This window comes from Emydura macquarii, unplaced genomic scaffold (genome assembly GCF_026122565.2).
Source record: "Emydura macquarii macquarii isolate MOO-44397 ecotype Brisbane River unplaced genomic scaffold, CSIRO-AGI_Emac_v2 contig_2473, whole genome shotgun sequence".
In the NCBI taxonomy this organism is placed as follows: Eukaryota; Metazoa; Chordata; order Testudines; family Chelidae; genus Emydura; species Emydura macquarii.
The window spans coordinates 24032646-24047633 of NW_027132610.1; the positions used below are offsets into that span (position 1 = coordinate 24032646).

Here is a 14988-nt window from a genome sequence, read left to right on the forward strand (position 1 = left end):
TTTCAGCACAAGTCCAAGATGCTTTTTTTTCTTGGCAAGAAAGCAAATTCCTCTCCAAAAACCTCACATTTCATTTTCCCCCAAATTCAAGATGAACTAGTAAATGTTTTTCTTTTTAAAAAAAATTGTTTAATTCTTATGTGAGTTCTTTCTGATCGCTCTAATGACCACTCACCTCACTCTTTTTTGGAAAAATAATATGAAACCTTTTAACCAAGAACTGGAAATCTTATTATATTAAATACATATGACACGAACTAGATCTGACTTAAAGTGCAATTGAACAGACTTTTTATTTCCTGTACCACTTTTTCTTATAACTGTTTTCATTATCTTTTCAGTGTTATCACTCAACCAGTAAATGTATGCAAAATAAAGCCCCACCTGACATTCCTCAGATTCCTCTTCTGGAGTAACTGGAAGAATAGAAGACTTTGATGGTAATTTCAGTTCATATGACATTATACTCCATCTGAAGGAAATAGAAGCAGCAGTTTTTAAAGTTTTCCACATTATCAGATTCTTCTAAGAACATCCACAAAACAAATACTTCTACTTGTTAACAAAAAGAAAATTCAGTGACCAGTTACTAAATAATCACACACAAAGTGTCTTTCCTGAGGTTTTCAGCCTCAAAAGGGATTTCACCCTCAGTGTATTGAACAACCAAAACTCCCATTATTAGGAAGTAAGTAGGAGTTGTGAATTATCAGCATCTCTTGAAATCAGACCACTGAGCTATGTGAATTTATTGTCACCTCACACGCATGTTTAATTGTTTAACATGTATTACCTGGGATATCCAAATTACTTCCTGTGTACAAACTCCCATCAACTTTCATTATGCATCAGCTATTTATAGCAGGCAGTGTGGTCCACTGGATACGACACAGGACTGGAAGTCAGGAGACCTGGCTAGTATTCCCAAATTCTACTGTGTAACCTTGGGAAAGTCACTTCATACCTCTCTGTCCCTCAGTATCCACATCTGTAAAAGGTGAATAATGATACTTACCTTCCTTTCTAAAGCACTTTGAGATAAGAACATAAGAACGGCCATACAGGGTCAGACCAATGGTCCATCTAGCCCAATGTCCTGTCTTCCAACAGTGGCCAATGCCAGATGCTTCAGATGGAATGAACAGAACAGGGCAATTTATCGTGTGATCCATCCTTGTTATCCAGTTCCAGCATCCAGCAGTAAGAGGTTTAGGGATACCAGAAACATGGGGATGTGTCCTTGACCATCTTGGCTAACAGCCATCGATGGACTTCTCCTCCATGAACTCTCATAATTCTTTTTTGAACTCATTTATACTTTTGGACTTCACAATAGCCCCTGGAATAAGTTCCACAGGTTGACTGTGTATTGTATGAACAAGTGCTTCCTTATGTTTGTTTTAAACCTGCTACCCATTGATTTCATTAGGTAATCTCTTGTTCTTATGCTATGTGAAGGGGTAAATAACTCTTCCATATTCACTGTCTCCACATCATTTATGATTTTACAGACCTCTTTCATATCCCTCCACAGGCATCTCTTTTCCAAGCTGACCTGTCCTTTTTAATTTCTCCTCAAATGGAAGCTGTTGCATACCCTCTAATAATTTTTGTTGCCATTCTCTGCAATTTAACCTTCCCTCTTATCCCAAGACTCCTGACTTTGCTTAAGAGCCTTAGTGAGGGACCTTGTCAAAGGCTTTCTGAAAGTCTGAGTATCACACTAGGGTATATCACCCTTGTCCACGTTTGTTGACCCCTCTCAAAGAATTCTAATGATTGGTGAGGCATGATTTATTTTTATAAAAGCCACGGTGACTCTTCCTCAACATATTGTGTTCATCTGTGTGTCTAATAATTCTGTGCTTTACTATTGTGCTTTAATTTGTCTGGTACTGAAGTTAGATTTACTGGCCTGTAATTGCAAGGATTGCTTCTGTAGATTTTTTTTTTAAAACGGCATTATGTTAGCTATCCACCAGCCATCTGGTACAGAGGCTGATTTAAGTAATAAGTTACATACAACAGTTAGCAGTTCTGCAATTTTACATTTGAGTTCCGGCAGAACTCTTGGGTGAATACCATCTGGTCCTGGTGATTTATTACTGTTTAATTTATCAATTTGTTCCAAAACCACATATATTGACCCTTCACTCTGGAACAGTTCTGGGACAAAATATCTTCATTTACATCAACTTCTTTCTGGCATAGCACAATACTACATAGCACTGACAGTATAAAGCTGCTAAAACTAACATGCCTCAAAATATGCAAAAGAAAGCAAGTAGTTGCTGCAAATGACTTTGGAATCAGTCTATGGCATTTATGGGGGAAAGTGACACCAAGTTTTTTTAATTAAAACCGCAAAAAGTGATTTATTAATAGTTCTAGGCATGTTTCTGAATGCCTACATTAAAGTTACTACTAAAGATCAATAACAATAACTTTTTCTGTTGTAAAATGATCAAGTATCAGATGAGGAGTTCCCATTAAAAAGGACTCCCGATTTTCTGAGAGAGAGATAGGAACGGGCATAGTGTGTAATTATTTTATAACATGCACATACATACACACAGTACACGTGTGCATGTGTTTGTACACGTCAATAAACAACAAGGTATGATGTCTTCATTGGACTGACAGCACAGCCATTTTGTTCTTTCAAACTCAAGGATCTTCCTGTGCTATGTGGATGAACACAGCTGGCATGCAGCTCTCGTGCAAAACAAGGAAGCTTACTGGCAGAGCAACTGCTTTTGGACTAAGAATGTCTTAACAAAACTGAGAAAATGAACACAACTGGCGATAGGTTTTGTTAACATGCTACCTTTTAAGCTGTTTAAACAATAAAAACAACAACAAATTAAGCCTCTAAGAGAGTTTTAGGCCATTAGAAACCTGGGCAGGTATTTCTGAAACTTGTGACACATACATATATACATATACACTTAAATATATTTTTTTACCTGTCCAGCATTTTAGTGCTGGCTCGTTCTAACTTTTCCAAAATTTGAGGAAGTTGTGTGTCATCATCACATGACCCTCCCCAACCAAGGACACGGGCAAGATCATTTCCAGTACCAAGAGGAAGCACTCCTAGCTGACACTGAAATACAGCAAAAGAACAAATCTTTTATTGCAAATAAAAGAACTGCATGCATGAAGCAATACAAACGTTAATTATGTAACGGATTACTTTTTTCTTTGCCGATAGGCAGACAGACAAATTCTGCAGGCCTTACTTAATCAACACTCCCACTGAAATCACTGGGAAATTTGAACTTAATAAGGACCGTAGGATTTGACCTACAGGTTTTAATTAGTAAAGTAAAAAAGTAAAAAAAAACCACATACTTACTTGTTTGTGCAAGCTGAGTTTATCAATTTCTGACAAAACCCAACCAACGCTTCCATCTCCACCGCATACAAGAATCCGGAAATTGTCAAACTTCTGAAATAAACGTAAACTGAAGGGAAAATGCAACTGGTTAGAATGCATACCCATTAATGGACAATCAATGAAAATGCAGGTGTTTACAGCACATAAGTGCCTGCTCTTGCTTTTAGGATAATAGGGATGTCGATAAGTCCCACTGCTACACCATATATAACTGTCTATATATGTCTGTTACAGTATATTCTATCTACCACACTTTCTGGGAAATAACATGCAGAATTTTAATGAAAATTTTCCCTTTAAGATATCATGTGCAGTTTTCAGGGTTTTTTTGTTTTTGTTTTTTTTTAAATATAACATTTGTATGACTACTGGGCCAAACCACAGAGTCCATGCTCTGAGAACGCCAATCAAAGTCAGATGTTTGAGGTCCCATGGCAATCAATGGGAATTTTGCACCAGTAAAGGTTAATGACTGTGGGATGTGGTCCACAATATGGATGGGGTGAGGTCGGCGGTCCAGTCCTTTGCCGATTTGTGACTTTTCTAAACCAAAGGAAAATAATCACTATACATGACATGGTTATCAAGGGAATAAAAGGCAGACACAGAGATTATATTTCAAATTAGATCCTCAAACACTATCTTGCTTCTACTGCCTCCAATTCCTTCAGTTCTCCAAATTCTGCCAAGACACACAATACAATACTCTCCCTGGGTGATAAAAAAGGAGGACAGAGGAGACAGAGAACAAACGGAGAAGTGAGACTAGGAGGAGAAAAGAAAGAAACATGAAGAAATAGAGATCTAAGAGGAGAGAGAGCAGGAATAAAAAACTAAAAGAAAATAAAGGGAGTAATACTAAAAAAAACACTGAATTCTTTGAAAGATAAAAATAGGGTTATGTATTTCTTATGCATATTATTTTCCAAAGCATGTATCATCTTAGCAATGTCTCTAAAAGAAGAACATAATGAGAATATCAGATTTTTGAAGTGTTTGTAACATTTTCTAATGAAAATACTGAATCTTGTGTAATAGGCAGATGTATATTCAATACAAGCCACAATGTTACTCATCTCAATAGTGTTTGGGATCACAAAGCTGATGCCAAACTGATTTTTGCCACCTCAGGAAGTGAAATAATCCTCTAGAAGTACACTGTACAGAGAATCATATTTTGCCTTTCAAATAGCTACCAACAAGAAGTTATCAGCATCACCTGATGGACCAGGTGCCACGGACCCCAGTTTGGGAACCATTGCCAACTCCCAACTTCAGTACTGAGTGAAGCTTCTAAACCAAAGTGAGTTTGAGCTACAAAAACCAGACTTTTCAAAAACTGTAGATACATTTTTCAAACTTTCATATCTCAAAAATGGCTTGTCCAATTCAATTGACCCTTCCCCTCTCTTTTCTCTGGCAAGGGACAACATGTGAAATTTTAGGTGGAGAAGATTTTTTTAAAGTGAGTTACAGATATTAGTATAGATTATATAAATATAGATTCACACACTTCGTTTGTTTTTGGAGGCTTTTTACATTTTTATCATACAAACATGCTTCTGCATCTTTAAAAATTTAAAATCAATATACTCGGTGTTACTAGATGTGAATAGGACATTTAATAACAAAGCAATCTGAGTGGAATGGGGTTAGGTCACAAACATCTGTATATATGTGTAGTATTTTATGAAAGCATTAAAATAGCTTGCATTATGGCAGTCACTGTGCAAGTTTCCCTCCTACATCTCTATTTAAACCTTAACTTGCATTACCTCTGCTGTTTCAGTCCTGTCTTTGTCTCAAAAAGAGAGTTGACAAATTCTGTGTAAAGCTCACAGACTAACTTATTTGCATTTTGTGACCTAAACTATAACTTGAATTTAGGTCTGCATGTGTGAAAAGCTAATGTACTTAACCAACCACATGTAGTATTTTCAAGTGCCATTTTTGTCCAAAACTCTAAAACTAATTTAAGAGATTAAAGAAATATTTACACATATAGATATTTCTGTATCTAGATATTCATAAGGAACTGCCAGTCGTAGCTGAACCATATGTCAAAAATACACACAAAAAAGAGCAAATTTCTCAGCTGTGTATAATGCTCTGATTCAGGAAAACACTTAAGCATACACTTAATTGCTTTCTTAAATCAGGGCCTTAGTGGGTAGGTCTACACAGTCCGTGGCAAACCAGCCCCCTCCCTAGGCTTTAGAACCCAAGCTCCAGCCCAAGCCACAATTTCAAAGTGCTGTCTACAAAGCTATTTTTAGAGCGCTAGCGCAAGCCCCACAAACCCTAGTCCGTCATTCCGGCTTAGGAAACTCACTGCTGCGAGCTGTGTAGAGGTATCCATAGAGTCCACAGGCTGGTGCTAGCCAAAAGTCTATGAAAAATCTGAATGAACTTTTAATTTCAAGTGAATCTTTTTTTAAAATAAATAAAATCCTACATGCACTCAGAACGGATAATGAAGTTAGAGGTGACTGGTGTTTTATATTTTATTCCAAAGTTTTTATCCATTGCAGATGTTAAAAGGAAAGCAAATATTAGAGATTTGTAAAAAATACTGTCAGTAGGGGGACAACTGATTCACGTTGTATTCAATTCCCTTTGAAAAGGATTGCTCAAGACTGCAAAGTTCATTACCCTAAATGAGGTCCTCCATTCATTAAATCAAACACCTGAGCTGGATTTAGCGACTGTTTGAATCGACGAAGGAACTTTACTCCCTGATTGTCTCCACTCTTTGAGTTAACAAAAACTAAAAGAGGACTGGCACAGGATGGCGGGCATGTGGCTTTCCAGAATCCTGTGAAAAAAGTTAGAAACAATGAAATAAATAAGGCCTTTATATATGAACATATTCAAGAGAAATCATGAGAAAGGGGAGGAAAACAGATGACAGGACAAAAGGGGTGCAAGCATACTATGCTTTATGCAAAAACTGAACTGAATATTAGCTTAATCAAGGCAAATACCATCGTTAAATTCCACCTACTTCAAATTGACTACTTTGCTTTTTGTCTTCCTGGTTTTTAACTACATTTTTGTCTACATTTAGAAAAATACAAAAGAAAATAGCTTTATTTTCCACAGCAAAAAGCTGGTTTGATGGAATGTTTCAGATTTTTTCAGGACACATCAACACAACATCAAATACATTTTCAGCTATAAACCATTGTTTTATTTTAAAGCTTCTATCAAGTTGCACCACACTGCAGTAGTCTTGAGTTGAGTCCTCCAATCTACAAAAATTCCCATTCCCACCAAATCTAAAAAGCCCCACATACATTTCAACAAAATGCTATATTGTTAAATAACTGCCAACTGAGACTTTGCATGAAAACTTTTATTTCAGACTGAATTCATACAACTGCATTTTAATGGAAGGATAGAACACCACAACCTTATGGTGTAATCCAAAGTTTACTGAACTCATTGCAAGATTTTCAATTGTCTTCAATGTGCTCTGGGTCAGACCTTTAATAAACAGGGCTAATGGACAATGTTGTCATGAAAATCACGTTCATTGAGGGCCTGATGGATGCTCAGCCCCGCTTTGAAGTAGGCCATATGTGATCAGGTTTTGACTCTTATTTCAGGCAAGAATAAAGTAATTATCTCTTTTTAATTGTCTAAAAACAAATCTGAATGCTAAAAATCTTATCAGTTCTGATCAATTAAAAAAATTGACTTTGAAAGTGTAAGAAGCTTAATATAATTCCACTTTCTATTAATGCATAATTTAAAACAATAATTTTTTTTAGTGGTAAGCAATTTAATTGCACTTATAATGAAAGCAATCTTCTTTGTATGAATAATAAATAGCAGCAATTTCGCTGCTTCAGTCAAAGACATTAGACAGTAAGTTCAAACAGCAAGTGAACATCTGCAGTATTCACAGTCATTTATATTAATTGCATACAAAAAAAAAGTTCCTAACTTAGTGTTAAGGTAGTCGGGTTGTGTATGCCACCAACACAAACCATAAAAAACAATGAAATAAAACAGTTTAGTTTCTCAACAGTCCACTCAACAATTCATTTTCCTAACCTCAACTGCCTTCTTTCCTTCACCTGAACACACAATGAACCCCTTTCAATTTTCACTGTGTTTACTGGTTATCTGTTTTTGTTTCAATGACTAATATAGGGTTTCTGATCAAAATAAAATTCTGATAGAAAATGGAAATTATATATTTTTTTACCCTCAAGTACATCAGAAGATGCTGGATCTGAGGAGTTCTGTAAACTAATCTTTGTATAACGCAAAACAGTGATTTAGAATTAGAGAAATCGTTCTTTGTGTTTTTCGAAAGTGGCCCATGTCAGAATGTATATGTGTGAAATTTACAAGGACTCTGGTTGCTTAGCTGGAGGATCCCAGAGAAACACGAAGAAAACAAAAAAATTTTAAATGGGAGGCATTTAAAAATATCTCCTCTGCAAGCTAGTAAGTACTTTTCTAAAAAATAATTACATGGAAAATTCAATTATCCTCTGAAGTGTTATTATGCTAAATTTGGAGACTACATTTATCTGTGAAACACAGGGATTTTAGCCATGCTTCAGGTAGAAATTTCAGGGCGACCGTAATGGTAAATTGTCTACTAATGGTCCCATTATACTACGTACCATCAGAATCTATGCTGTTGAGTGCTGTTGGAGGTATGATGGATACCTTACACTGTCCAAGTGGACATTTACGAGGATACTGATCTTTACAGGCAGTGTGAACCTAAGGAAAAAATGTTAAATGGATAATTATTTCCCAACATATAATCTGATTTTATGGTAAAATTCAAATAGATACATAGCTAGGTATTATTCAGAGATGGGGTAATATATAACAGACCATACTGCAGTATATTCAAATGTATATAAACATTAAACCATAGATTGTTTAGTTATCAATTTCTAAACAAAATATTCTTAATGCACTATGATACTTAAAATTCTGCAGATTTCCCAATTCTAGGAAAGGCACCAAATTACAGGAGAGAAGCTAACAAGAGATACAGCATTAAGGGAAGAAATGCAATTATATATCGATGAGAAGACAGTGATAGAGTGATGGAGAATTTAAATCTATACCACATAAAGAATAGTACAGAAGATAGGAACATGGGTAATAAAGTCTCAGCAGTTATATATTTCAGGATAGATTAGGGCAATTAGATTTATATTTATTAGAAGAAATTACGAAGTCAACATGATAGACATATATAAAACTATAAGGGGTACATAGTATGCCACCAACTATTCAAGTAGATGACCTGCTCAAAACACAAGGGGCTTCTAGTATAGGATCAAGTACTAAGAGCTTGATTCAAAGCCCACTGAAGTAAATGAAAAAAGTCTCCCATTGATTTCAGTGGGCTTTAAGCTATGGCCTCAGGGAGTTAGGAGAAATGTAAAGGACACATGATACATGACAAGCACTATTAAAGGAAAAAAGGGGCATTGGACATATTAAAATCAAGAGACAAGTGGGACAGACATTATAGATTACGAATTTTAGAGAGTGACTTGGACAGATTTGTATGAGCTGTCTGGAAAATAAGAATATAATGAAAAATAAGAATATAATGAATATAATGAAAAATAAGAATATAATGAAAAATAAGAATAATGGGTAAATAACCATCCTGGCAGAATCCTAGCCATTTTTACAAGCCATATTGCACCTACCATAGCTTTACACCAAAGGCACTTCCAATCTTGGAGGCGTAAAACGCTGCCACAGGTCTTGTCGCAGACTGCACATTTGGCACTGACAGGCAAATTACCCTCTAACCATTGGTGAGGCATAGCTACCTGTGAGGAAGTTGTTATAAAGTTAAATACCATGGCATGGAAACTTGCCATTAGAACTACAAAAAGGTCAGTAATTCAGTGTCCTTCTGAAACTTTCCTCTAATTTACTCTTTGCACCAATAGGTAGGTATGTAAATTTCTGTGTGCGCACATATTTTTGGCAATTCTAACACTAACCTTCTAGATAACATTTTCATGCCAATGGTTGTAAAATTAACTCATCTATTTTAACACAACTCAAAAAAATTTCTGTTGTTTCATTTTCTCATTTTAATTTTAACATTTTCATGTATCAGTAAAAATATTATCTGTATGTCAATGAATTTCAGACAGACCTTCTGGGGAACTGGTATCAGATACGAGTAGGCAAAGCAGGACGAGAAAACACTATATCAGCAAGAGTAACACAAATACACCTTCTTTGTTCAAGTTTGAGGTAGGAGGGAGAGGGGATTCTCATGGCAATTCTCAAAGCTCAGAGGATCTTACTGCCTCTAGAATTCTGCAACACTAAATTCTTCCTTCTAGAGCCTATTGATGTTAAATGCGTCTCTTAAAGAGTCCCTGAATTAGGCTTTTAACATAGTATCTATAGCAACATAACCAACTACCATTAACTTTAATGGGTCCCACGACAATATTTCTACACTTACCAATTAAAAAATATAAAATAAAATAAAAAACCACCAAATAATTAACTGTTGTGAAGTATTGTAAGCCTGAATAATACTTACACCATCTTCATCCTCAATGATATCTTTCCCAATGGAGGCTAACGTAGTCCATTTACAATTATTTGTTGCCCTGACTGCACACCTTTTATGTGCTTTAAATTTACACACTAGAAGAAAGACACAAATGTATTTTATATTAGCCACTCCCTGACTGCAGACTCTTTAATGCAGTGTATTAAGTCAACAGTTACATTTTCAGATATTCAGTCAAATGCAAATCACTCTATAAAATAGAGGAGTACATACATGCCCACAACAAAACAGAAACCAATTAAAATAAAGAAAGTTCAGAGTTCAAACTCTCACGCTACCTTTTACTGACTGAGCTACATCTAGGGATTACATACTGCTGTATGCTGGGTGCAAGATTACTCACTATTCTGTATCGCCTGAAATATTTTTAAGATCTACAGACATTCAAGCATGGAATGGCAATCTTAAGCCTTCTTCCTCTTGTCCATTATTCATATGTAAACTTTAGTTATCTTAATGACTTTTAAAAATGTAATTCCTTTTTATACTGTAGCTTTTAAAACGATCTACCATTGACATTATAAAAGCAACAACATAAACCACTTGTTCAAAATATGCTGAATGCAATCCTCATTACAGTTATCCACGGCTTCACCACCTTGAAACTGAATGACAACAATTGGAGTCCGCTGCATGGGGTTACATTTGGAAACTTCAGCAGAATGCGTTAGTCGGTTTGTTTAGTTATTCATGGAAGGAGCATATTATATCTGTCGTCTGAGATTCATCTGGGTTCCCAATTAATTTCCAAGTGCAATTCAATGTTCTTATGTACAATGTACATATAAAAATGTAATTGTTTGTGTCTTGGCTACCTGAGAAATTCTCCCTCCCCTTGTGTGACACAGCAGCAGCTGACATCACCTCAGGCATTTAAGCAGCTAGAGCTTGGGTTTAAATGTGAAGGAGTGCTTCCATGGCATTTCCAGAGAAGAAACTTTACTCTGGAGCAAATTTCCCCTTTTTGTCCAAGGTTGCCCTTTTGGGCACAATGTAAAGCCCACTTCCCTAGACTTCTGAGAAGTTGGAGAATTAGGAGGGCATGTATCTATTCAGTACACAGCGAGTTATTGTTGGTTCTGATAGGTTACCAGAGTAAGGACAAGCCTAATTTTATGTATGGGTTTATTTGGAAAATCCATAGTTGTTTTAATGTATTATACAGATGCCTTATGCATGTGGTTAGATATTTAAAAAATCGAAATAATGATTTGTATTTTGTTTGATATAATTAGCATACCATGTAATAAAATCATATTGTACGAACAGACTGATGGATTACAGTTGGGTCTGGTTAGTGGAAGTGTCTGAGATCATTCCATTTACAGAACTTTATATAAATTAGGTTTGCAATAGCCATAAAGCTTTATGAGAGCTAGCTCACTAAAGCATTGGCATTAGCAGTAGTTTCTTTGCAAACAAATATAACTATCAAATGTTTTGGCCCAACAACTGTCTAACATTCAAAGTGCTAAGATCTGGAACAAAAGGTCCCTCTGGACCATAAATTTATGTATGGTTTTAATCCATCAATCCATTGCCAGATTATTTTTTAAAAATGAACAAGGCCTTTGCTCCTGCCGTGACAGGAACTAGGAGAAGAGGAAGGCATATTGTCCACTCACAGTGAGGGGCAGAAGAGCATCCCCGTTGCTCTCTAGCAATCCCCATGGCTACTTCAAAAGCAGCATTGATGGGCTCCAGCGGTATCTATGTCTAACCCTCCTGAGCCAGAGGAATAGGTAGAGTTCCCAGATGTCTGGTTTTTGACTGGAAAGTGCGGTAGAAAAGGGGACCTGGCAGTGTCCGATCAGCAAAACCTCTGCCACCAGGAGGCAGGAAGAGCAGCAGCTGTTGCTGGAGCCTGGAGGAACACTCAGGAATGGGTCCAGGAGAGAGAGGTACCAGCGACTCCCCCATCGTGCCCCAATCACCCCTCCAGCCCCAGAGCACAGCTGCCCCTCCCACCCCCCACCCCATGCACTCTTTATTTCCCATTGGAACAGCCTGGGGCAGACTTTCAAAAGAACTCAGCATCCCGTGTACTCAGCTCCCTTGAAAATCCATCACTTAATCTGGTGCTAAGCACTTCTGAAAATACAGCCTTGACAGTGGGTGCTGAATGCTTTTGAAAATCCAGTCTATGAATATGGAGTCATGAGAACAAGAGCAGCACTAGACACAGTAAAAACAATGAGAGTCCCGCAGCACTTTAAAGACTAACACATTTCTGAGGGCATAAGCTTTCGTGGGCTGCAACCCACTTTGTCAGATGTCGTGTCAGATGACGAAGTGGGTTGCAGCCCACGATAGCTTATGCCTGCAGAAATTAAATTTGTTAGTCTTTAAAGTGCTACAGGACTCTTGTTTTTGTGGTATACAGACTAACACAGCTACCCCTCTGAAACCAGACACAGTGATTCAAACATTTGTCACCTGCAGGCTGGTCTACTGCAAAACCACTGTGGGCTAGATTGTAGAGTCACCCATGAGCCCGAAGTAAGAGGCAGGGTGCAGCTGTTCTGCCTCAGAAGCAGACCAGAGATGAAACTGACTCAGTCACAATTTGGAGCCTACCCCACCCTTGCTCCAGGGGAATAAGCTGTGCTACCTCTAGACATAGCACAATTTACCTCCCCCAATACATCAGCTAAGCTGTGATAGCTGGCACATGCAGAACCAAGGCTCCCTTCTTCACCAACCCTGCTTTTCCACCTATGCAGGAGCAGCAACCCCATGGCAGCCACTCTCACTCCTACGCACAGACCAGCAATGTGGGTAGCCCATACAGGGGAGTAAGAGGATTCCTTGTGCCCTATGACAACTTTGCGAACATGAAAAGGGAATCCCTCAACCGAGCCCTGTAGCTAGGCCTGAAAGTAGAATCAATACAAAAGCTCCCGTTCAGGCAGAATGCAGCAGCAAACCTCCTCAGGTGGACAGGCTGTTGTGAGGATATCATACTGTGCTCTGATGCCTCCACAGGCTGCCAGTCTGCTTCTCTTGCCAGTTCAACACCTTGGCCCTGATCTACAAAGCCATCAGCAACTGAAGACCAAGCTACATCAAACACCACACATCCTCGCCATGGCCCATTAAGACAACTGTACTCCTCTGAAACAACGCAGAGGATCAAAGCCCATGACAAATCCATAAGAGTGGGAGAGACAGAGAGAGTTCAGCTGTAGAATGACCTTCCGGAGGGGTTTAGACTAAACCACAATATGATCACCTCTAAGGCACGCTGCAAGAAAAGCATTTCTCAGCATACCTGGAATGATTTTTAACAAATGTTTACATGTATATATCCCAAGCAGAATTTCCTTTAACCGGGAAGGAAAGAGAAAAAAGACCCCATGAAGTTCTCTAAGAACTTTACCATAAGGATCCAATCCAACTGGGAAAAGCTTAGATGCTCTAGTGATGGGCATAAAAAAACCCCCAAACAGTTAAGAGATTAGGTAAAATAGAGAAAATGATGGCATAGAAAGGTAGGAGAGAATTATATGCCCTCACTTCATTACAGTTCTAATGGAAGAGATACCATCCAATCAGACAGCATGGCTCGATGCCTGTTTGGCTAGGGTTCTGGGTGCTAATCAGGACCTGCAAATTCAGACTCAGGACCAAACAAAAAGTAACTCAAACCTACATATCCCCAGCATTCCAGTGAAAAGGCAAGTGTCTAGTCAGGACCAACGGATAATAAATACCCTGGCAAGTGACAGCTCACATGTGCTCTCTGAACGTCCTGCCACTTGTCCATCTTCAAATAAGACTGTCTGTAGGTAGCCACACGTATAAACTTACCCACCACCAGACAACAGTGCCTGCCGCCCTGTATATTAAGCATTGTTAGAAACAAGGGGGATGAGAACAATGACTCTTGGAAAAGAACAAATTCATAATGGGGAAGAGGACGTGCAATTTGTGAGGAGCTCTTACAAACAGAATATTTTTTAAATTATGAACTAGTTTAGTATCCCTTTTCTCAATGCTGCCATTTAAAGATTTATAATGAAAAGCAGAACTTTAACTATGGTAGAGCTTTGGAAATGTGACATTTTAAGAGCTCCTATCTCAAATGATACTGGGGCTGATTAATAAATGAGGTATGATACAAAACCATCTGTAACATCCAGTCATATTTCTGGATGTCAGCTGACAATTGGCTGACAAAAATGAAAAGAAAAAGGAAAGGAAAAATGCAGCCAGTCAGAAACAAGCTTATTCATGAATATACAGCATATTTTTTAGAAGTGTAAATTGCTTGGTAAATTGCTCTGATTAATTGTAATATAAAATATGTTCCCCTCAAAAGCAATCAGGCAGACCATTTAATTAGCCATCAGTGTCACAGTTGCACCAACATCTGTTCAGATACAATAATTTAAATCTATAACAATTATTAAGTATAATAGAAATAAAATTAATGGAATAGAACATTGCCATGGGACTTCTTGCTTTGAAAACAAACATCTTTGTTATAACATAGTTCTGCATTCAAGATATTTCATTCTCTTGACTTATTTATTAATTATACTGCATTGAAAAAATCTGCATGTCCTGCCAAGCCTCTCTCAGTCTTCTTACAAGATTTCTTTTTGGTGATTTTCAAAGAACAGCTGCTTATTCAGAATGTTTTTTCTGGCTTCAAAAGCTAAAGCCAAACTTTCAAAACTGACAAGGAGATAGCTTTACTGGTACCCATAGTTTATGTTGTCAAGATACAAACAGTTGTCCTGTGAGATTTCATGGGAACCTATTATTTTGTTTCCAAGAATACAGGGCTTAAAAATCCACATTGAAAATAGATTCAGACGCTGACATGAAAACAACAAAATTCAAATGCACTCCAATTGCAGCTTGTATGAGGTAAGCCTATTTAGGAAAATAATTCAGAGATCCCTTGTTAGTTTCCTCATTGTCATGTAAATTTAGTCAGCCAATAACAAAATATGTATATACTACACATATAAAAACTATGTTAAAAGAACAT

General features: G+C 37.4%; 1 protein-coding gene across 2 annotated transcripts in view; it reads right to left on the minus strand.

Annotated features, from left to right (window-relative positions):
- Nucleotides 1-14988, minus strand: part of DGKH (diacylglycerol kinase eta) — a 222269-nt gene that overhangs the window by 50962 nt on the left and 156319 nt on the right. For both annotated transcript variants that reach the window (XM_067563173.1, XM_067563172.1), the window contains exons 7-13: nt 9957-10063; nt 9097-9222; nt 8041-8143; nt 6053-6215; nt 3359-3467; nt 2967-3106; nt 385-472 (exon numbers count right to left, since the gene is read on the minus strand). In XM_067563173.1, the coding sequence (XP_067419274.1) occupies nt 385-472; nt 2967-3106; nt 3359-3467; nt 6053-6215; nt 8041-8143; nt 9097-9222; nt 9957-10063 (836 nt within the window). The remainder of the gene's footprint in view (nt 1-384; nt 473-2966; nt 3107-3358; nt 3468-6052; nt 6216-8040; nt 8144-9096; nt 9223-9956; nt 10064-14988) is intronic.